Source organism: Periplaneta americana, chromosome 1 (genome assembly GCF_040183065.1).
Source record: "Periplaneta americana isolate PAMFEO1 chromosome 1, P.americana_PAMFEO1_priV1, whole genome shotgun sequence".
Classification (NCBI taxonomy): domain Eukaryota; kingdom Metazoa; phylum Arthropoda; class Insecta; order Blattodea; family Blattidae; genus Periplaneta; species Periplaneta americana.
This window is the reverse complement of record NC_091117.1, coordinates 209,610,765-209,632,971: the sequence shown is the minus strand read 5'-3', so window position 1 is coordinate 209,632,971 and position 22,207 is coordinate 209,610,765. Positions and strand designations below refer to the sequence as shown.

Sequence of the window (22,207 nt, the reverse complement as noted above, 5' to 3'; positions counted from 1 at the left end):
ATTTATCTTCACAGGCTTGAACTATCTGGACTAATTATGAGGAAAGGATTTTCTTGCTACCAGTGAGAACTTGTTTATATTTTACGTTTATACACACAACCTGAAGTCTGAACAGAATAATTATTTGAACTAACCTGGCAGTTAGGACATGGCAGAGCTTTCATTTCCAACTGAGGCTGTACAACATCCCATGGACCTACTGGCTTTCGATCCTCTTCCACTTTAACCCACACAGCAGAATGACATGGTGCTGGGCAACTGTGCTTACAGGGCTCCAGAGCCTTAGCACAAATCTGACGACAAGGTGGACATTCGCCAAAATGACAGTTATGACGCTCTCGATTTGGGTGGTGACAATCAGGCTCTATTCTGTAAGTATTGAAAGAAAGTTAAAAAATTGCTAAGGAACTGCAACTCTAGAAAATCACTTTTTTGGCTATCAGTTCTGTGGCGGCCCTGGCCTTCTTCCTTCCAATTCCTCTCATTAAGAATTTTAGCACAATGTTCCCATTGTCCATCTGTCTTCACACACCCCACTTGCCCTCTGGTTTGACAATAGTTTTTTTAGTTGTTTGATCACCATTCAATAACATCAGTACCATCATAGTGCATTCTCCCACCTTCTTACAATGATTACCATTACTACCGTCGTTCCTATCAAAACTACCATTTAGTGAATAGTGCCAATAGTCTAAGAAGAGGACAAGGCACCTTATTCTCCATTCGGGCTATTCCATATGAAATCGATCAGTAAAAAACCTTGCAATTTTTATACTCTAATTTTTTCCCTACTTATACAAGGTGCTGAGGGGAGTGCATTTTCAAAAATATACTATCGAAAGTCAAACTGTTTTCGTATTATTGAGCGACAAATTTAGCGTATTTTATAAAAACAAGCCTCTTTCAGCGCTCAGAACTCTGGAACCATTTACTGCAGAACATTGAACGAGAGCTTATTTTGAAGCTGACATTTGGTAGAAGTAATCCTTATTTTTATTGTACACAGAGAGACAGATAATCTGATTTTACTTGCTTTTAGGCTTTTTGGCCATTTGTAAAAATGTAAAAAAATATTGAGAAAAAACTTTGCATTATTAAGAGGGATTCGGCATTGTTTGCTTAGTGGCTCGGCAATAAGTTTCGAGGGTATTAAATAAATTATTTTCACATGCCTAGACTTGAACGGTGCAGTACCGCACCAAGACCACACTGGCCGAGAGCTGAAGATAAGCGAGCATTGGGCGTCATTTTACTCCTGTGTTTATGAAAACCTGTGATAAAGCTGGCACAGCCACTACTGCTAGAGGAAACATCACGTGTTTGTCTCCTGGCCTTGCTTGTCTCGGCTAGCTCCCGTCTCACAGTCAGCTGGTTAGTTCACGCGCGTACTATTTATTTTCTTTATTTGATACTTTCAATACTTTCTTATCAACGTACCACCAGTAAAAAATATGCGTTTATTTGTACTTTCAATGCGGAATCTAATCATATATTTTTAAAATATTTTTTCGTGGCCAAAGGCGTCTTCATGAAGAAAAATCTAAATTTCTCCATTTCCATAAACAGTAAGAAAAACTGTTTACATGTCAATATAAACTTTAACTTCTCAGCATCAAAATAAACCATGATTTTGATCATTGGGTGAAAGTTTAAAGTTGCTAATTTTATGAAAATACGATAAATTTAAATATTATTAATTTAAACACTATTAAGTTCTGATGCCTCAAACTTTGCACAAAGCATTATATCACAGTTGTCTACGGACAGAAAAAGTTTCATTGTATTTAAAAATTGCAAGGTCAATTTTCTCTATATTTCGGTCGATTTGAGATGGAATAGCCCATTCATTCTCCTTCAATGGGTAACCTGCTTCTGTATTTTAAACCTTTGCAAAACCCGTTTACCTGCCTAGGAGCAAATGTATCTAATAACATCGAAACTTGACTGAAATTTGTTTACAGAAAATGTAGAAAAATTGAGCTCTGATATGGGTTTATGATTTTTCACAAATATTTCAGGATATGGCACACATTTTAGATATGATACGAGAAAAGCATACATTTTAAAACTCCCACCACTATAACAACCGTAATGTCATAACAACGTGAAAGCGGACACACATTTCTTAAAGAAAAATATTTGATTTAGAGCACACTATCCACCATATTCTTCTGTCACACAAGCTTCGAATCATCATGTATATTTATATTACAAGGAATGTCTAATTTTCATCCTCTCCTCACTGAGAACAACTCCTAGCTTCATAATGTATTCATACCTGCATGGTTTGTTGCACCGTGGAGGTCTGGTCTGCTTCTTGCGTCCACATGGCACAGTGAGCACAGTCAGCCCACAGTGACACTTCACCTCTGCCGTTAAGGGACAGGGGTAGCATGGCCCAAGATGACACACAGACGAACACTTGTGATTCCCACAGCGTAGTGTTCTGCCACATGGCTTCTCGCATGGTGGACAATTCCCATCACAGCACTGAAGTGTTTAGCACATTAACATTTAAATAACTTTTATGCTCGACCATGCCGAAATGTAGTAATTATACACCTGGTAGCAGTCCTTTAATGCATGTCATTAAAGTACACCTACTAATTAAAGTACAGGTGTTATCAGCCAATGACAACTCAGCTTACAGGTGTTCAGCCAATGACAAGTCAGCTTTGTACCGTTATAAAACCGCAAGTATAGATTATTCTCGGATATGCAATCGAAAGAGAATTAGCGAAAAGTCACGGAGGCTGGAAATCCAATACTGTCGCAGAAGGTTATGTTCTGTTACTATAATAATTAGCGTTAATTGTAAATAATATTCAAATAAATTCAATTTGTCATCTCGTTTTTCAATGTCTAATTTAATTTCAATGTTATCTCTGTAGGTTCTTATGGCCTAGCAAGGTCAATGTCGACATCTGTTCCTCGGAAAAAAATCAATACTTTCGCGTCTGCGCACATCTCACAACATACGGAACATTGCTCCAGGTCAGATACAATAAAATTAATAATATCAAGTTAGAAATATGGTCGAGCATAAAAAGTCGTATGAAACTCGCCTATAATGGTAATTAAGAAGCTTGTATGAAAATTATGAAACTCGCTTGCGCTCGTTTCATAAACATCCATACTCGCTTCTTAATTACTATCATTATAGGCTCGTTGCATAATGTACTATTATGCTCGACCATGCCAAAATGTAATAATTATACGCTTGGTAGTAGCCCTTTAATGCACCTCATTAAAGTACAACTATTCATTATAATTCAGTTGTTCAGCCAATCACAAATCACCTTTGTACCGTTATAAACCCGCCAGTATAGATTATTCTCGGATATGCAATCGAAAGACAATTAGCGAAAAGTCACGGAGGCTGGAAATCCAATACTGTCGCAGAAGGTTATGTTCTGTTACTATAATAATTAGCGTTAATTGTAAATAATATTCAAATAAATTCAATCTGTCATCTCGTTTTTCAATTCTAAATCAATTTCCAGGTTATATCAAGACTAATGTTCTCTAGATTATATCAAGGTCAATGACATTCGTGCCTCGGAAAAAATCAATACTTTCGCGTCTGCGCACATCTCACAATTCAGGTCAGTTCTGTTCATCACTCACATAACCATAACATGAAAACTTATGAATAATTTCAAGTTAGAAATATGGTCGAGCATAAAAAGTCGTATGAAACTTGCCTATAATGGTAATTAAGATGCTCGTATGAAAATTATGAAACTTGCTTGTGCTCGTTTCATAAACAAACATACTCGCGTCTTAATTACTGCCATTATAGGCTCGTTGCATAATGTACTATTTTCAGACACCACACAGAATTACTGCATTACAAATGGTTTTAAACTGAATTCCAGAAGACAAGTTGCTGAGACTTAGTTGTTTTTATTTATGTCACTAAACAAAAGTAACATAAAAATATTGAGACTAGTAATCACCTGGAATTATTTAGATCATAATACCTCTTTTACAAAAATGGAACACACGATAACATTAACTATACTGAAATTAACACAGGAATTTACCTTTCGATTACAGGGATGTCGCATACATTCTTTCATACGTTTACACTTGGTTTCACAAAGGAACTCTTTCTGACAAGGTAACTCCTTGCTATGAAGACCACATCGGCACTTCTTTGTCACCATCGCCAAACACTGTTGCAAAAGTATACAATTATTAGAATATAGAACAAAAGATAGAGGCAATATTTATACTGGTACTTATTAAATAGCATATGCATTGATAAAAAGTTATAAAAATAACAATCAGATTAATTTGTTACTAAAATAAGTTTAATAAAATTATGGATTGCACAAAACATACTCAGCTATATCATCTCAGCTTGAAAAGACGATTCTACACAAGAATCTTGCAAAATGCTGATATATGATTATATAAAACCAATAAGGGAATGTAATATATGTAAACTCTAACAATACTGCAGCCTAGAGAAATGTCGTTAAAGTATATAAAATTTTCACATCTAAACAGTTTTGCTATTCTTAGAATTTCAACATTATTTTCATAGATTAGAGTGAAATTTTCAATATATTTGTAAAATGGCAGAAAGTTGTGAAATGGAAGAGAAGTTTTATTTGACTGACTTTATTATTAGATTGTAAAAATATTATTGTTTGCTCATATTTACATTATTTATATTGATGGCAATAGCCCTTCTATTCGTCTATACTTCCCTTGAGGTAGCCTAGTTTATATAGTACTGTCTTCCTCCGATGAGTTTAGCGCTGGGACCTGAGGTATTCTTGCCATCGGTGAGGGGGGTTGCAGGTAGATTCTTTTGTTGCTATAGACAAGCCGAGCCGAGCGGAGTGGGAAGTATTAATCATACAAAAATATGCAGTCTTCAGTTTGTAGTAGTGTGTGAATGTCATATACATATTGTTTACCTAGGCCTATATGGTTTTGTTATTAATATATTAAATATATTGTTGCAATTTTTGCTCAAACATCTCCCTGATGTTAGCTATGTTAATATTATATGAATTACTCATATTAAATATTTCACCATTACAAGTCATTTCTAAAGAAACATGCTGTGGAAAAGTTTTTGGTTTTATTCTATTGGAATTTTAGAATATGTGTGATTGGTATCGTGGAAAACAGATTCCTATAATGTCATGCGAAAATCATTTGTTGGTGATATCTTAAAATACAAATCAAGTAGCCTAGTTATACTTCTCAAGTGAGTTCAGCAGTACAATATATTTAAATTGATTACTTTACAAATTTAATTCAATTCTACTAATCACTAAATTTTATAGTATGATTCTTCTTTTCATTTATATTATTGTAATTGTATTATGATTTTAAAGCAAACCATTTCGTGTCAGAGATTTCCAGTGGCGGCTCGTGGGTACTGAATTAAGGGGGGCTGCATACAATAATATACCAAGCAACTTACTTTATTTAAAGATTAGTTCCATGCGCCTTATCTTGTAAATTGTGTTTAAATGAGATTGGCTCATGTCAGTAGATTTACTGGCATTTAAAAGAATCCTGCGGACAAAATTCCGGCACACCGGCGACGCTGATATAACCCCTGCAGTTGCGAGTGTCGTTAAATAAGCCATAATTTAATTTTTTATATGCAGATTTGAACCTCAGAAATATCTAACTGGCGATGTTGTAGTTGGTTGTATAATATACATACATGATACATCAATAAATGAAAAAAATAACTGAGCCAGAAATTGAATTCAGGATATTCAAGAGTACGCACCAGAGCGCTTGCCTCATTTATTGTGATGTTAGATGTTTCAGATTCCATTATGGTTTGAAAACATTCTAGCAATGGCTCCTTCTTCTCATGAACAACATTTACTGTTCTTATTTTAAACCCATCTTGTTGCCCCAGCTGATGGAATTGTCTTTGAAACACATTAATCTAATACAGACTGTGTGGAGATCGAGAGAAGAAAGCAGGGATACTGGATAAATTAGCAAAAAATATGCGAGCCTTTGTATTTTGTTTAGCGGCTCTTTCCATTATGAGATTCAACTGACGGGCACTTAATTTCACATTTCTCCTGAATTGTTAATGTACTGAACTGAATAGACTGTAAATATTGTACAGAATTAAACATTGTTGCACTTGTTATACTCACAACATTAAAGAAAATGTATTTAAAACTGCGCGCTACTGACAAACTGCTGCAAAATTTGCAGCTCCTGGAAACCCTGGATTCACGGCCAGAGGCAGCAGGGGGAGGGATAAAACTAACGCGCAAAGCATCTGAGACGAGACTGGCAGCTCCAGGGGAGGAAGTGGCTTCACCCTGTAGTCCTTGTCTCTGGTTTCGCTCTGGCAGTACCAGGGGAGGAAGTGACTTCACTAACGATTGCGTGCATGTCGAGAGTGAAATTTTTTTAAAAATTCGAGTCGCTAAATAGAGACTGTATAATAAATGTATTTGACAACATAAAACGAGACAAGAGCCACAAATGTCTGGGGGTGCTGCAGCCCCTCTTTGAAAGCCGCCCCTGGAGATTTCTATGGCACATAAAAAAAACCTCTCCTTGAAATAAAGATAACAAAGCAGAATTTATTAGCCATTTTCTCCCCTAGTCAGAATTCAAATCTCCTAGTCATTATTCTCATCTATTATCCTACCTTCATGAAGTCTGCCTTACAAATGCCCCCAAAAAAGACCAAGTGAGCGCAATAAGGCCTAGTTGAGCATACGTAAAGGGATTAGAAATCAACTTGCTAAAAATTCTGTTATACTGGCATTTCACTGCGTAATTTCTTCTCACCTATGAACAGGGAATGATACTCACACTGCCACATTTGTCACGATGACAGCTACGTGAACAGACGTGTGCACCGCACTCCAGTAGGCGGTTACATGTGTCTCCGCAAGTGGGAGTCTCCTGAGTGCAGGGAAGAATATATGACGTCTTTCCACAGGGACAAGTGCGCGCATCTGTCAATGGACATGGTCCACAGGAACCAGCATGACATATTCGTTCACATTTGTGATGGCCACAACTCAAGGACTGTCCACATTTCTACAACATAATAAATTTACTGATTTTTAGTGCCTACCCTCAGGGAACACATGCACATGATGGAATTCTGTGATAGAAATCTTACATGCAGACTTTATGAGCTAGACAGACGAGCTTACCAATATACAAGACTTCTTGCACACACGCGCGTGCGCGCGCCCACACACGCACGCACACACACACACACACACACACACATACATACATACATACAAAGGCTGCAAAAGGGTATCTGTCGGATACAGGGGGAAGAGCCATTAATCCTTCCCATTGAAGGCTTTAAGGAACCAACCTGGACAAATACCCAATGTCCCATCCCTACCTTCCCGTGGTGCAGCTATTAGTAAGCATAATTTTACGAGCTGAACTAAAGGGAGGGGCTACTCATCAATTAGCACTGGTCAGCTTGATGAGTTAATGACTGAATTTGGTATAATTTTCCTCTATTCAATACCTAATTCCCTCTTTACCCTTTCCTATCCAGTCCTCTGACTGAACTCTTACTTTCTTCAACCCTGATGGCATTAGAGCATTCGAGGCCTAGGGGTTCATTTCACTTTCCTTCCTCCTCTTTCTGCTTTTCTGTTCCTAATGCTGACCTGCTATGGCACTAAAATCGTCCTCCAGTGGCTTAAGGAGGGAAAGCTGGTGATCTCCCAGCTAGGTCCAGTGGACCCGTCGACCAACAGCAAGTGTGGTCCTCCAGACATTCTGGGGGTTGTGTGTGAATGAAGTAGCCACCAAAACGTTAAAATACGGTGTTAACTTAAATCGGCTACAATTTGCCATTTTGACTCCAATATGAAATGAGTACCATTAAGGTAAAATTATCTGGAGGTAAAATAGTCCCTCAATCGGATCTCCGGGCGAGGACTACTTTAATGGTACAGAATCAACTAAACATCTTACAATGGAATGCTGGTAGTATAACCAAGAAATGGATTCGGAACACCTCAAAATCTGTGCTTCAGTGGCTGGCCATGATAATATCTTTGAAAAATATTGGAGTGCAAGAGGTGAAATGACTTTATTGTCAAACACCTGGCATTAGAAAACAACAACAACACACACACACACACAAAAGCGCGCGCGAGAGAGTCATTTCATAAGTCATGGCATCATAGCCAATAAAGCTGCAGGAATCGAAATTCACTATATGCAATTGAAGGTTGCTGGAATATGCTTCGTAATGCTAGTACAAAATTGGGTCCATGTACAGGAGGCAATGGGTAAGGGAAATTGTAAAGGTAAAGGTAACCCCGTAACATGCCATGAAGGCACTTGGGGGACATGGAGATAGAGCCCCATGCTTTCCATGACCTCGGCACTAGAATGAGGTGGTGTGGTCGGCACCACCTTTTACCCCCGGGAAAGACCCGGTACTCAATTTTATAGGAGGCTGAGTGAACCTCGGGGCTGTTCTGAAAGTTTGGCAACGAGAAAAAATCCTGTCACCACCTGGGATCGAACCCCGGACCTTCCAGTCCGTAGCCAGCTGCTCTACCAACTGAGCTACCCGGCCGCCAGGGAAATTGTAAGATGCGTAAATAGAAATCATTGTTATATTATGCACGAAACGAAACAAACGAGCACGTTACTCACAGCTAACACCCTTCAAAATAATCCCTCAAGGCTTCCACACATCTTTGCCAACACTCATGCAAGGGTTGAATACCATCGGCTGTGTGCGATTTATCTGTGTGTACCACCTGTCATCAAAATGCTGTTAAGATATCCTCCTTGTTTGCAAACCGTTTTCCACTCAGCGGCTTCCACCCATAGTGCAGCGCACTATCAACCAATGCTTCTCGTGGCTCAGAATGACACTGACGAGCATTTCTGCCACGAAGAACTGCAACTTTCACGTATGACCGTTGTTCAACTTTACTTACAGCCATCTTGGAGCACAGCCTCTAGCATACTAACTTTTGCATGTGCTGTCAACTAGCCACCAATACACACAGACGCAATCTGGCAGTGGCGTCTCGTACAGTGTACAACAGGTTTTCAAATGTATATACTGAACTCACCACATTTTCCGTTATTCGATAGTTGCCATGACTTATGAAATGACCCTTTATATATATTTTTTAACATCAGAATAATGGTTAAATTTTTTCCTAGCATTCCTAGCAGTCTCACCACTTCTTTTCAATCAAGTCTCCTTTACCGTTCCTGTTTCACTAAAGGGAGCTCTGGGGTCTCAAGACAAAATTTTTGGGCTGCAGAATGAGCAAAATTGTTAAATCTTCGAATAGCGACACTTCTTTATAATACAGTTTTAAAAATGGTCAAAATTATTTTCAAAGTGGCCATAAAACTTCCTGCATATAGAAGTATAGATGGCACCGAAAAATAACAGAATTACAGAATTACTGACAATGAAAATGAGTATGCTTATGAAACTTGTCGGCAATAACAGACAAAGCCAAAGCTATGTCACAGATAAAAAGGATTTATGATATGATCATACACTAGGAAATGTAGAGGTGGCAATTTTATTTTAGAGTTCGCTATTTTCAGTCATACTTCCATTATTACTTGTGAGTTTGTGAAGTCCATGGAGTTCAGAGTGTGAGTGAATGCTCAAGTACTAATTACTTCGTGTTCTGACAAGAAATACATGCAGCAGGTTAGTTATCAGTGTATTTTATTTTTTCTGTTCAAATTAATCAGTGACTGAAGATTTAATTGACCCATATCTCGTGTTTTTTTTCAGACGAGACATGATTCCACTTGACTGGTCATGTAAATAATCAAACCCTCGCTATTGGTGTTCTGAAAATCCACATCATGTACAAGAAATCCCTCTTCATGATATGAAAGTTGGAGTTTGGTGTGCTGTTAGCACAAGATGAATAATCAGACTGATTTTTTACGAGTAGGATACACTTTGTCTGTCCTGCGCCGTGGCATCGCCGTCTAAGGCATCCTGCCTAGGACTCGCGTTACGGAATGCGCGCTGATTCGAGTCCTCATGGGGGAAGAAATTTTCTCATGAAATTTCGGCTAGTGTATGGGACAGGTGCCCATCCAGCATCGTGATGCACTTGGGGAGCTACAATAGGTAACGAAATCCGGTTGCGAATACCAGCTATAACGGCTGGGGGGATCATCGTGCTAACCACACGATACCTCCATTCTGGTTGGATGATCGTCCACCTCTGCTTCGGCATGTGGGCGTGAGGCCAGCAGCCGGCTGGTTGGTCTAGGCCCTTCTCAGGCTGTAACGCCACAGATGATGATGATTATTATTATTATTATTATTATTATTATTATTATTATTATTATTATTATTATTATTATTATAGGACACACTTTGTCTACTCTTCATATTCTTAAATTGAGCAGACTTTGTGGTATGTACTTTATAAATATGAAGATACAAATTATATGTCATCACACGTTTGAGAACACCACCAAAAGGAACTGGGAGTGAGCTGAACAGATTAAGATTTCAGGACCATTTAATGTCACTCTTTCAACCGTTAATTGCTGCTCATTGGGCTGAATGGTTCAGGACTGATCAAACCAACCTAGATTTATTTTATATTACGTATTATCATATCTGAATAATTGAAGGTCAACCTTTCTGACTCATTCAGCTCTTACTAAATGCGATGAAAGAGTAATGGAACGGAGAAAAATTTCTCTCCGGCACCAGGATTTGAACCCGGGTTTTCATAGACATCTATGACATAGTGCAGAGGGCGGCCACTAGAGGGAACGCAAGAGTTGGAACTTAAACTGAGACGATTCTGTCCGACACCGGGATGGGTATCCGGTGTGGCTTAGTGGATAAAGCATCAGCAATTAGAGCTGAAAACCTGGGTTCAAATCCCGGTGCCGGAGATAATTTTTCTCCGTTCCATTACTCTTTCATCGTATGATGACGCAGAATATCTGCATGGAAATATCGTATGTACTTCGGTACATTAAAATAATATATATCTTACTAAATGGTTTAACAATATTCTTGAAATAAATATTTCACATCAATTAGACAACAGTTTACCTGTTTACACTGCCAGTTTGGAGTAGCACAGGGACGTAACTTCTTCTGCTGCCCACATTCACATTTCTGCAAACTCGTCTTTGGACAAGGTGGGCACTCCTCTGGATGGCACACTTCAGCACAGGCATGCCGTCCACATCCCAGCATGTGCCCACACTTTGAGCCACAAGACCACGTTTTGTTGCTACAGCGTTGCAGTTTTTGTGGTTGGTTACCACAGTGGCATGTAGTCTTAACCGTTTTGGGACATGGTGGACACGGACCTGACAAGAAAAATTTCCTTGTGAACTAGAGTCGACGGCAATTCGGAAGGCAGTTGTCTGCTAGCGTTTGCGTCGAGAGAGACAGATAGAGAGAGCAAGGCAGCGTACAACATTGCCACATCGTACTTCATGAGCACGTGCAATACAAATAGCGCAGGAGAGAATTTAAATTATCAAAAGACAATAATGACCTTAGCCGTTGATTACTGTAAGCATGACACCAAACAAACCCTCTTTCCTTCACTAACAATATTCTTTGCACGGTTCTCAATCCCACACCACATGCTTCTGCAGTCGTCTCTTGCATGTTGGCAACGTTGCTGCCAGCATCAAGATGGCCGGCAGCGTTCTGCTCGTTAACGTTTTTAAAATAATTATACACCTTAAACACTATTTTCCGCGCCTGCTTGTGTAATATTTGTCTTTTTACAGTCTCTTCTTCCATTTATTTACCTTACATACACACAGTAAGTGTTAGTTTTACTTATTCAATATATTGAAACACTCGCACGTGAACAAACGAACTTGGGAAGTGCTTGTTATAGACTGATTCTGATTGGTTCTACTGTACAAGCTTGTGACGTCACATACCAGAAATGCTACGGCGCATATAGAAGCTAACCGCCTTCCGAAATGCCATCTAGTCTAGCTGAACACTAATATAACTTCTTTGTTAGTATTGTCATTTTCTGAAATCAGTAATTTCATTTACTGTTACTATGTATAGTCAAACCCTACATTTATATTCTCACAATTTAAGTTTTTCCTCTTACATAATTTTTTATATGGTCACTATGCTCCCTTTGTTTACATTTTCCCTCAATTTACATCTTTTTTCCCCAATTCTCTGAAAAATAAGAAAAAATACAATATGGAGTGATACATATTATAAGAATGAAACTCATTTCCTCTGCAACAGTTATATTAATTTACAGTTACCATTATATATTCGTTCTCAGTACTTTATAGCTACATGTTTTATTCCAGGAAAATTATTTGGTGTTAAGAAAATATTAAGTACCAGTATGTATAATATAGTGTATCATGTCAGTTTCAGAACTGCGGAACATGCTCTACTCAAAGAATAAAAAAGACGAATCAATCAATTTATTCAGAAACATAATTTTACTAAGAATATACCGTATTTTCTCGAATACCACCCACTCTTTTTTTTTTTCCGAAATATAAAAGTAAAAAATACGGGCTTATTCAAAATGAAGTTGGCAGCATTGCACTATTTTTCTCCTGCGTAATTCTAAAGATGGTACGGTAGCACATGCCATTATCTTCCTGCATGAGTATTTCAATTGTTAACATTGTTAATGGAAAGAGGACATGGAGATGGAGCACCTGGCTAATTGTGAAACTCTTAGGACATTTGTGGATCTTCCATCAAAATATTGGGAAGCAAGAAGGATGATGACTTCATTGTTAAATCCAGAGCGCACGCACGCACGCACACACACACACACACACACACACACACACACACACACACACACACACACACATTGTTAATGGCATTTGGATTAGTACATATATCAGAATCAAATTCAAGTGTAGGCCTATAGTTTGTGTGTCTTATATTTCCAATAGATTTGTGTGCATGAGCATGCATATCTCTCTCTCCCTTGTTGAAGAGAACTTCAAAAAGTGTAGCATCTCCAATCAGCTGGACGGAACAGAGAATTATTAATAATAATAATAATAATAATAATGATTTATTTAACCTGGCAGAGTTAAGGCCATACGGCCTTCTCTAACACTCAACCAGGAGTAAAAACTGCGTTATAGAAACACTACAAATTTACAAAGTACACACAAAATTGAATAAGATAATAATAATAAAATGTAAACAACAAGTAAGAAGAAATCAGTGTATGGAGAAGTGAGGAAGACAGCCCAGGCGACGACAATGATGGTGATGATGAAAACATCCCAGAATGAAGTTAATAGTAGTGACAAGTATTTATTATAACAAACCATACAGTCTCATACAAAATAAAGGTAGTTAATTTACTGATATATTGCAGAATACCATGTAAATGGCCGATTGAGCAGGACAACTGACATGCATGCAGTGCGTGTGCATAGGGTAGGTTTGAAGTCTGAAATGCGTCCTGTTGCAGGATAAAATTTATTGTTAACTGAACTGTATTTGTATTTAATTGCTTTTAATTTATCGTGAATACTTTTGCTGAAAGTTTAATTTTTGTATTCTCCCCCCCCCCCCCCCACGCTCCATTATTTTCCAGTAATATTACATGCTTGGAATATGCATTTAAATCAGATTACAATTCATTTAAATAAGTGTAGTAATATTTTTACAGGATATTGTGTTCGTGTTTTGAACTATAGTTTATCAAGGTCTATGGCTTTTATAAATCTTATGAACAGTCTCAAATATTTGTTTATTAGTAATTGATTAACTAGCGGACTTACTCATGTTAATTATGTAAGTCTGTGCGGCTTACAGCTGTTTCGGTGCTCCATCGCACCACCCTCAGAGCCTACTAGATCTCGGCGTCATCTCGAGCTTCTCTGCCTGTTATGTGGGTGTGTTTGATTGTTGAAAGGTGTTGAAAAGTGGAGTCAAATAGTGTATGTGTACTGAAATTGATCTGTGTGTTGAGAATTTGATCTGGGTGTGTTTTAGTGTGTTTGTATATTTCGTATTGTTCTAGTGTGTTGAGGTTTTGGTTCTTGGGTTGTATGTGTAGGATTTCCATGTCCGCATTTATGTTATTGTCTGTATGGTTAGCATTGGTTGTGTGATCGGCGTATGTAGATGTATTGTGTCCTCTGGTTATTGCTTTAATGTGTTTTTTGTAGCGTGTTTGGAATGATCTGCCTGTCTGTCCAATATCTAGCAGGCTCTGAGGATGGTGTGATGAAGCACCGAAACAGCTGTAAGCCGCACAGACTTACATAATTAACACGAGTAAGTCCACTAGTTAATCAATTACTTATATTCAAGTGTTAAAAGTAGTGTGCGCAAGATTCAAAATGGATTTGTTTACTAGTTCATCTTTGATTAGAGGCCACATTCCTCCTTTGATAGTAATCCTATTACTCATAATGTCGCTTATCTTTTTAAGCATTTCCACTCGTAAATCAAATGGTCTATAGTTTAAGCTCCCTGGTTACAAACAGAAGATGGGTTGTGTAGATATGACTTGGTTTTCCCATGGCTTGTCATCAGTGCTGCTCTGGAGTAACTGGAAATTTCAGTTTTAACCGCTGCTTTGCGACAGGAAGAATGCTTTGCACTTTGCTGCTTTTGCAGTGTTACTCCATTCTGTCTGCCATCTGTCAATTCCTTTATTCCTTTGCTAGTTTGCAAGTTAATTTTCTTCAGCCAATAAAAGTGGGGCATGGGGTATTCGAGAAAATACGGTGTATAAAGTGGTGTTACCATACTGTAGAAACTAAATATTGTACATAATCAAATAAGCAGCAATTACCAGGATGACATAAAAGTAGACAATTATGCCCACAGAGTGGCTGGAGAGCTTTACCACAAGCTTCCCCACACGAATGTGGTACAAGCCAGGGATGGAATGGAGGATCTTGTGTCCGACCACAGAAACAGTAGTATCTCTGCGGAGTGTCATTCTGCTCATAATCGTGACGACATTTAGGACTGAAACCAGAATTACACATAGGAATTTTAGTTGAATATCTCACAACAAAGTTGTAATAAGTACATAATTTTTGTTTATTTTCTGATCATACTGCAGTCTGAATCATCTTTACACATTACAACAGGCTCTTGTTTGATGATGGTCTACTATGAATTTTCTATTTTGGACGAATCTCATTAGACTGTATGACATACACCAAAAGTGTCTTTACATGTTACAATTCGATTTTAACAGACAGCTGTTTGGACATGTTGTAACGTATCATACCGAAAAGTCGCATAGTGTAAAGTGATTGTATAGGGTAAAAAAATACATAGTGTTATTCTGTTTCTGTGAAAAGTGTGTGATTACCAGTTTGAACTTTTGTAGTTTTTTATAATTAAATTATTTCTAATCAACCATAAAATCTGCAAGGCACCTGGTTTTAATTTGTTTTCTTTTCATAAAAAGGAAATTAATAAGGACATTACTTAAAACAGAGTCCTAAGATGAGATGTGTAAAATTATCTGAAACATTTATTTTTATACAGTTAGCTGAAAACATTCACAAGACTTCAGCAAAAGGAATGATAACATGATATTTGATATAACTACTGAAGTTTTCCTGGCGACATGATAATTCAAAATTTTCTCGGGCTTCCAGCCAGGTCATAAGTTGGTGATCCACCGACGTTTCGAGGATGTTCATCTTCCTCATCATCAAATTAGGAGTAAGGTCAGATCAGTAAAAGACGATCTAGGCCTCAGAGTACCAGGGATCTACTGCATTCCGTATGAATGTGAGGCGGCTTACATTGGACAGATGGGACGCACAATAACTACGCGTCTTTCGGAACATCAAAGAAGCATCAGATTAATGCAGCCCGAAAAATCCAGATTGGCTGAACACTGTATTGAAAAAAGCCATAGGGCTAATTTTAATAACACCGAGGTCCTGGCGAAGTGTTCGGGCTACTGGGATAGAAGAGTAAAGGAAACCCTGGCCATAGTGGTGGAACATGGTAACCTGAATCGAGACTCGGGTCTCCAACTAAGTGCGGCATGGGCACCGGATATTAAATTTCTCAATGTCCAGATGACGGGCCATCATCAGCGGAGGACACATAAGAACTCGTCTGCCGAGCCCATTGTGAGACCCGCGGTCAATCAGCCGAAAAGCACAAAGCAAGACGACATGTCGGCCGCAGTCCACACTAATAAGAGCCAATCAGCACAGCTCCTCGGCTGACTCCTCCCTCTGACACTATAAATTAAGGAGCTGGGTACCCCTAGATATCATTTAACCCTGAAGATGAGGAAGATGAACATCCTCGGAACGTCGGTGGATCACCAACTTATGACCTGGCTGGAAGCCCGAGAAAATTTTGAGTTGTAGATGTTTGTTTTCATAGATGTCGTAAAGTGCGGTTTTCACATAATGTTTTTATGCAAGAAGACATTATAGTAAATTAAAGCCAATACAGTATTTTAGTACATTAAGTGAGATTCTTGAAGTGAAATAAAAGGTACTGTCTATCAAGTTTACATGAATCAATTTTATTGTTCTCTCTCTTTCAGTGTCCACAGCAGTCCAAAGTTTTCGTGACGAACTTAAAACTGTACCTAAAATGTAATCTTTCGATAATGTATAACAGTCATTGCTTTATATCAACTTCTCAGTGCTACAAAATCTGCAAACTGTAAATGAAAGCATACACTATATTTCAGCACTTATTCTTCTCCCTATCAGGAACAATATTTTCATCTGGTACCAAAATGACAGTATTTAATTTATTCCAAATGACCTTATATTATAAAAAGGTGCTTAATATACGAAATTAAAGTTTTACCAGGCCCATTTGAAGGTGGGCACTACTGTCCCTCGTGGCTGCTCCTCAAGAGCTTGCTTCTGGTGTGCCACACTGTCTTTTGCCCAGCGCTGGATGCAGGGTATATGGAAGAAGCAGTAACACTCCACACAGTTCCATATCTGCACAAAAAGAATCCTTGTTTAATCAATAGTTATTGTTTCAGAAAACTACAGTAGAACCCCTTCTTAACGAATATTTTTTTTTCTTAAATAGGGGTTTTCCTTAAAAGGAGGTTTGCATAAAATGGGAAGGAAAGGCTAAAGAAGTAGTACTAACGTGTGTGTTATATATCAAACTTTTTATAACCATTTAATTAGACCTACAATTATTATTTACAATAAATTTCATTATAATATTTTCTAAATTGTGTGACAGAAAGTTTTTCTCTTTGGTTAAACCTAAACCACACTGAAGCTCGGCACTGAAAATTTCTTCTTTCTTCTTCATTACTCTCCATAATGAAGTAGTTGGCAAAACATGCTTTTTTTTTTGCCACATGTGATAGTGTTATTTGAGGATTAATCTTGACATCCCTTACTATTTTCTCTTTGTCCCATAGTTAATTTTTTCCATTTAATCCCCATTATAACGATGCATAAACAACATAAACAAAAAAAAAAAAAAAACTTGGAAACAGGATTCATACTACTTGAGAGAACAAAGCAAGCAAAGCAACCACTCTGTGAAAGCAACGCAAAGCTAGACCATTAAGAATGATAAAGAATAATGCTGCCGCGTGGCGCCACATTGCTATCAATTGAAATGCGCTATCTAATATGCCGGTACTATTGATTATTGAAAGTCAAGTCGATATTTCGAGCTTCTTTATTACAAAAACGTTTGAAAAGTATTCTTAAACCAGGTTTCCTTAAAAGCGAGAATTAATTACATTATTCTTATGGCAATTTGCCTGAGACTTAACAGGTTATTCCTTAAAAACAGGAACATTAAAACGGAGTTTTACTGTATATTCCTGGTACCGGTATATAAAAATATATTGCCTAAAATTGTTCTTAACTGTTGTATAATATACTCTCAGATAATAATGTAGATATCTTCCTTATTCAAGAAGCAAACCTTAATGCTGACCAATTAAAATATCTTGATTTTAAAGGTTTTAATATGAAACTGTTACCCAAAGGTAGACAGATCTGTAGTGAAATTCTCGCAGATATATCAAAGAAATTAATTACAAATTTTCAAGTCATAAAAGAAATGGATAATGAAGATAAATTGGAACTAATAAGAATTGAAGTATGGAAAAATCAACAACATTTCAAAATCTACAGTGCCTATAACCCACCTAATAATCCTCTTGATCTAACTTTGTTTGATATACAACCTGAAACTATCATAATTGGTGACTTTAACGCCCACTCCCAACTTTGGGGCTACGACAATGTAAACCAACCTGGAAAAATGATCATGGACCTCCTAAATATTACAACTGCAGAACTTGTCTACAGAAAAGAAGATCCCCCTACTTTCATACATTATTCTGGTTCTGGTACAAATCCAGACTTATTACTAGTAACATCAGATATCCATCACGAAACCAAGAAAAAAATAATTGAAGACCCTGGATCTGGCCATAGAGTCATCATTGCTTCTATCCATCTCCACCAAAACCGAAGAAAATTGTTCTAACTACTCTGGAATTTATACCACAAATTTCGTCACAAGAACTTCTGGAAAATTGATAAGCTCTAATTTAGGAACTTAATTTAAAGAATTAAAGAACAATGCGAATATTCTGATACAAGATCATGCAATGATCATATTGTATTTAGGTACATAAAAGGCACGTAACTACGTTATAGAAAAAAGTTTAGAACAGCATTACACTCAGCGAATTTCAATAAATCAGTCAAAGTAAAAAGTACAGTTGCATTGTATTGACTTAGTTTTGCTTATATTGCATTCTTCTATATGCTAAATTATTCGTAGTAAGTGGAAAAATATTTGCAATGATGAAATTTCTCAAAGAAGACGAAGGAAGAGGGGAGAGAGGAGCATCGGTGAATTTTTTTTTTTATTATTTTACTAGGTTATTTTACGACGCTTTATCAACATCTTAGGTTATTTAGCGTCTGAATGATTTGAAGGTGATAATGCCAGTGAAATGAGTCCGGGGTCCAGCACCGAAAGTTACCCAGCATTTACTCATATTGGGTTGAGGGAAAACCCCGGAAAAAACCTCAACCAGGTAACTTGCCCCAACTGGGAATCGAACCTGGGCCACCTGATTTCGCGGCCAGATGCACTAATCGTTACTCCACAGATGTGGACCCGGTGAATGACCAAGAGAAGCAAAGAAAACACTTTCACTCCAGGAAGTATTGCATGCAGCATATAGGCCACTTGAAACAATAATACATTTTTAACAACCCAAATATTTTAAATAAAAAAGAAAATGTCTTTAAATCTATGCAAAAAAAAAAATTAATGAACACTACAAAGATTTATTTTGTGTATAAATATAATATATTCATCAGCACCCTATGTAAAAGCAATTACAATTTAAACACTCCTATATTAATAACGGTCTTAAATGTAATGTAATGCCTTATTGAACTGAATCATCTTATTTAAGCAGAAATTATAATATTTATTTTTAATTATTTCTTCTAAACTTTCAAATGCCTTAAAATACATCTATTTCACAAATTTAACATATTTCTAATCTAAGTTTTGGACTTTCCTCAGAATAGCTTTCTTTTCACTGTCTCATTAAACTTACCATATTCCTAAAATTAATTTTTAGATTTTGTTTCAGAATAGCTTCCTTTTCTCTGTCTATCATTTTGCACTCAACTATATCGGAATATCACTAACAATACCATAGCTTTCAAATTTACTGTTCTTTGTAAAAAAATAAAATAAGTGGGTAAAATATTTAAAATCGTTGTCAAAGGTGTATTTCATTTAAAACATTCTCTGCATAAAATTCTTACTTACAGCATCATTTCTCTTTACAGATGCAATGCAGATAAGGCAATTTGCTGCACCAGACTGAAATGCATCTTCTAAGAATCTTTGTGTGCGTCCCAAGTCTTCACTCTTGCCCCCAACTTGAGAATACAACTGAAGTACAGTGCCTAGAAAATACATTAAGTAACACGACTAAAATGCATTTCTTCTTTCAGTACCAAAACAGAACAGCAACTATAATGAATTGTGAGAGAAGGGGAAATGAGGTATGTAACAGTTACTGTTCGCTAATGCAAGATGGCAGAATGAATGATTCTTCTGTAATCTGTATGAATATTGGATGGAGTCGAGTTAAAGTTCTTGGGGAACAGCAGTGACGTCGCCAGGATCAGAGCAAGGGGGGTGCGAGCTGTAAAAATGTGGTACATAAAAAATCCAAAATGTTCTTTCATGCGCTTGCGCACATAGGTACTATACATCTGTTTATTATTATTATTATTTTTATTATTATTATTATTATTTTTATTATTATTATTATTATTTTTATTGCTCATCACATCCATTACGATACACTATAGGACGTAGTTTTTTCACATCCAAGAAATTGTTTGTTTTTGCTCTTCAAAATAATTTATGCCTAGTATTTTGTTAATAAGTTGTCCTTTGGGGTGCGGAAAGGGGTGCTCCGATTTTTTATGGGGTGCTTGCGCACCCTTTCGCACTCCCCTAGCGACGTCCCTAGGGAACAGTAACTGACTCTTGAGAATTTTACATAGATTAAATTAATCAACTTATGCTAGTCTTTTTTTATCGGTTATTTAATGATTCTGCATCAGTTATAAGGTTATCTATTCTCCACGGTAAACCTCCTGCATATGGCCTTCAGCGGCTTCACAGTTCCCATGAATCACAGGAGCGCAACATTGCCTAAGGAATACTGCTGTCAAAGGGGACGTTGGTGGTCAGACATTTAGTTAATTCTGAAATTCAGTAGCTTGCCACATATAAAGAGAACGCATTTATAAGTACGTCCGGGGGGGGAGGGGGGGAACGTAATTTTAGGTCACTGTTCCCTCTATACATTAAGAGACATTAAGATATATGGATCATATGCGGAGACTAAGAGGAAGGTGGAAAATAGGTAAGATTGGAGAATGCTGGATTTATAGTGAAGGACCTGCCCTTGAGCAGAAAACTATGAATGAATGAATGAATGCTCATTAATATTACCGAGAATGTTGTCACTCTCTAGTTCTTCTTCTTCTGATGAGGAATCATACTCATGCTTTATATGCTTCTGAACTGAAGCCTGGAGACGAGCCTGTGCTTCTTGAAACTTATTTTGAGCTCGCGTCTCTTGGCTTGGTTTCTTCTTTGTCACATTATTTTGATTAAATCCGCCCCTCCCTCCTCCTCGGTTCCAGGGATTACTGCCCCGATTCCAGGGATTATTTCCACGTCCACTTCCTCGATGTGAGTCATTCATTCTGGACTTTAGCAGAATGCTATAGGTTTACAAGGCCAAATTGTGTAACATCTGAAACAGTAACATATTGCATAAGTAAGAAAACATAACTAATTAGATAGCGTGCATCATTAACTTCACTGAATATTTCAGTTAACAAATATATTTCATGACTTATTTGGTTTTCATTTTTGAGTGGGAACTTGTATTTGTATCTGCCATTTCGGAATTCCGAAAGTAAAATGGAAAATAAAAAATTTCTGACTAATTTTTAGTGTATTACAGAATTAAATACTGTAGTCTACACCAATTACAGTTTCTCTGATTGTTGATAAAGTAAAGATTCCGAAAAACTTTATCTTTCCAACCTTTTGAAGTTCACGAATATTACATAAATTACAAAAAAAAAAATAAAATAAAAAAGGAGCAGTTTGTGGTTCGCATCATGTGGGACATCAAGTACCAGAACAGGTTCCCATTCCACATATGGGTAGTTCTGAAATTAAGTAGAAATTTGGGTTCGCGTTTTTGTTTCTTCTGTTTTTTATTCTATAAAAAGTATAGTTTTCTTTTTATTATACGTTCTCAAGTGAATTGCTATTATCAAGACCTAGAGAGTAATAATTTATAAATTTTTAACAGAATTTATTTAATATTAATTAAAACATATGGGGAATGTCCACTGCCCGATCTTACAAATAAAACTGGGTTACTGCATATCTTCCTGTAAAGGAAGTTAATATTTAACTATTGTAAATAAATCAAAATACCTTATCTATTATTATTTTAAATAGATCAGAAAGAAACATAAACCTATTTTATTTTTGCAAATCTATAAAACTGCATCCATGGAGGGAGCGTCACCTCCATGGTGGATGAAGTACGAATCTTCTGTTTTGTCTGAGGATCTTTGTGATAGAAAGTAACGAATTATTTATTCTTGTTTTTAACAAAAAGACCTAGGGAAAACAAGGCGTACTTTTATT

General features: G+C 37.1%; 1 protein-coding gene across 1 annotated transcript in view; it reads right to left on the bottom strand.

Annotated features, from left to right (window-relative positions):
* Nucleotides 1-22,207, bottom strand: part of LOC138707200 (NF-X1-type zinc finger protein NFXL1) — a 35,908-nt gene that overhangs the window by 12,229 nt on the left and 1,472 nt on the right. Inside the window, exons 2-10 of the mRNA XM_069836591.1 lie at nucleotides 20,987-21,293; nucleotides 19,784-19,923; nucleotides 16,805-16,944; nucleotides 14,796-14,974; nucleotides 11,069-11,331; nucleotides 6,823-7,053; nucleotides 4,047-4,178; nucleotides 2,279-2,490; nucleotides 135-369 (exon numbers count right to left, since the gene is read on the bottom strand). Of these exons, the coding sequence (XP_069692692.1) occupies nucleotides 135-369; nucleotides 2,279-2,490; nucleotides 4,047-4,178; nucleotides 6,823-7,053; nucleotides 11,069-11,331; nucleotides 14,796-14,974; nucleotides 16,805-16,944; nucleotides 19,784-19,923; nucleotides 20,987-21,242 (1,788 nt within the window). The 5' untranslated portion in view covers nucleotides 21,243-21,293. The remainder of the gene's footprint in view (nucleotides 1-134; nucleotides 370-2,278; nucleotides 2,491-4,046; nucleotides 4,179-6,822; nucleotides 7,054-11,068; nucleotides 11,332-14,795; nucleotides 14,975-16,804; nucleotides 16,945-19,783; nucleotides 19,924-20,986; nucleotides 21,294-22,207) is intronic.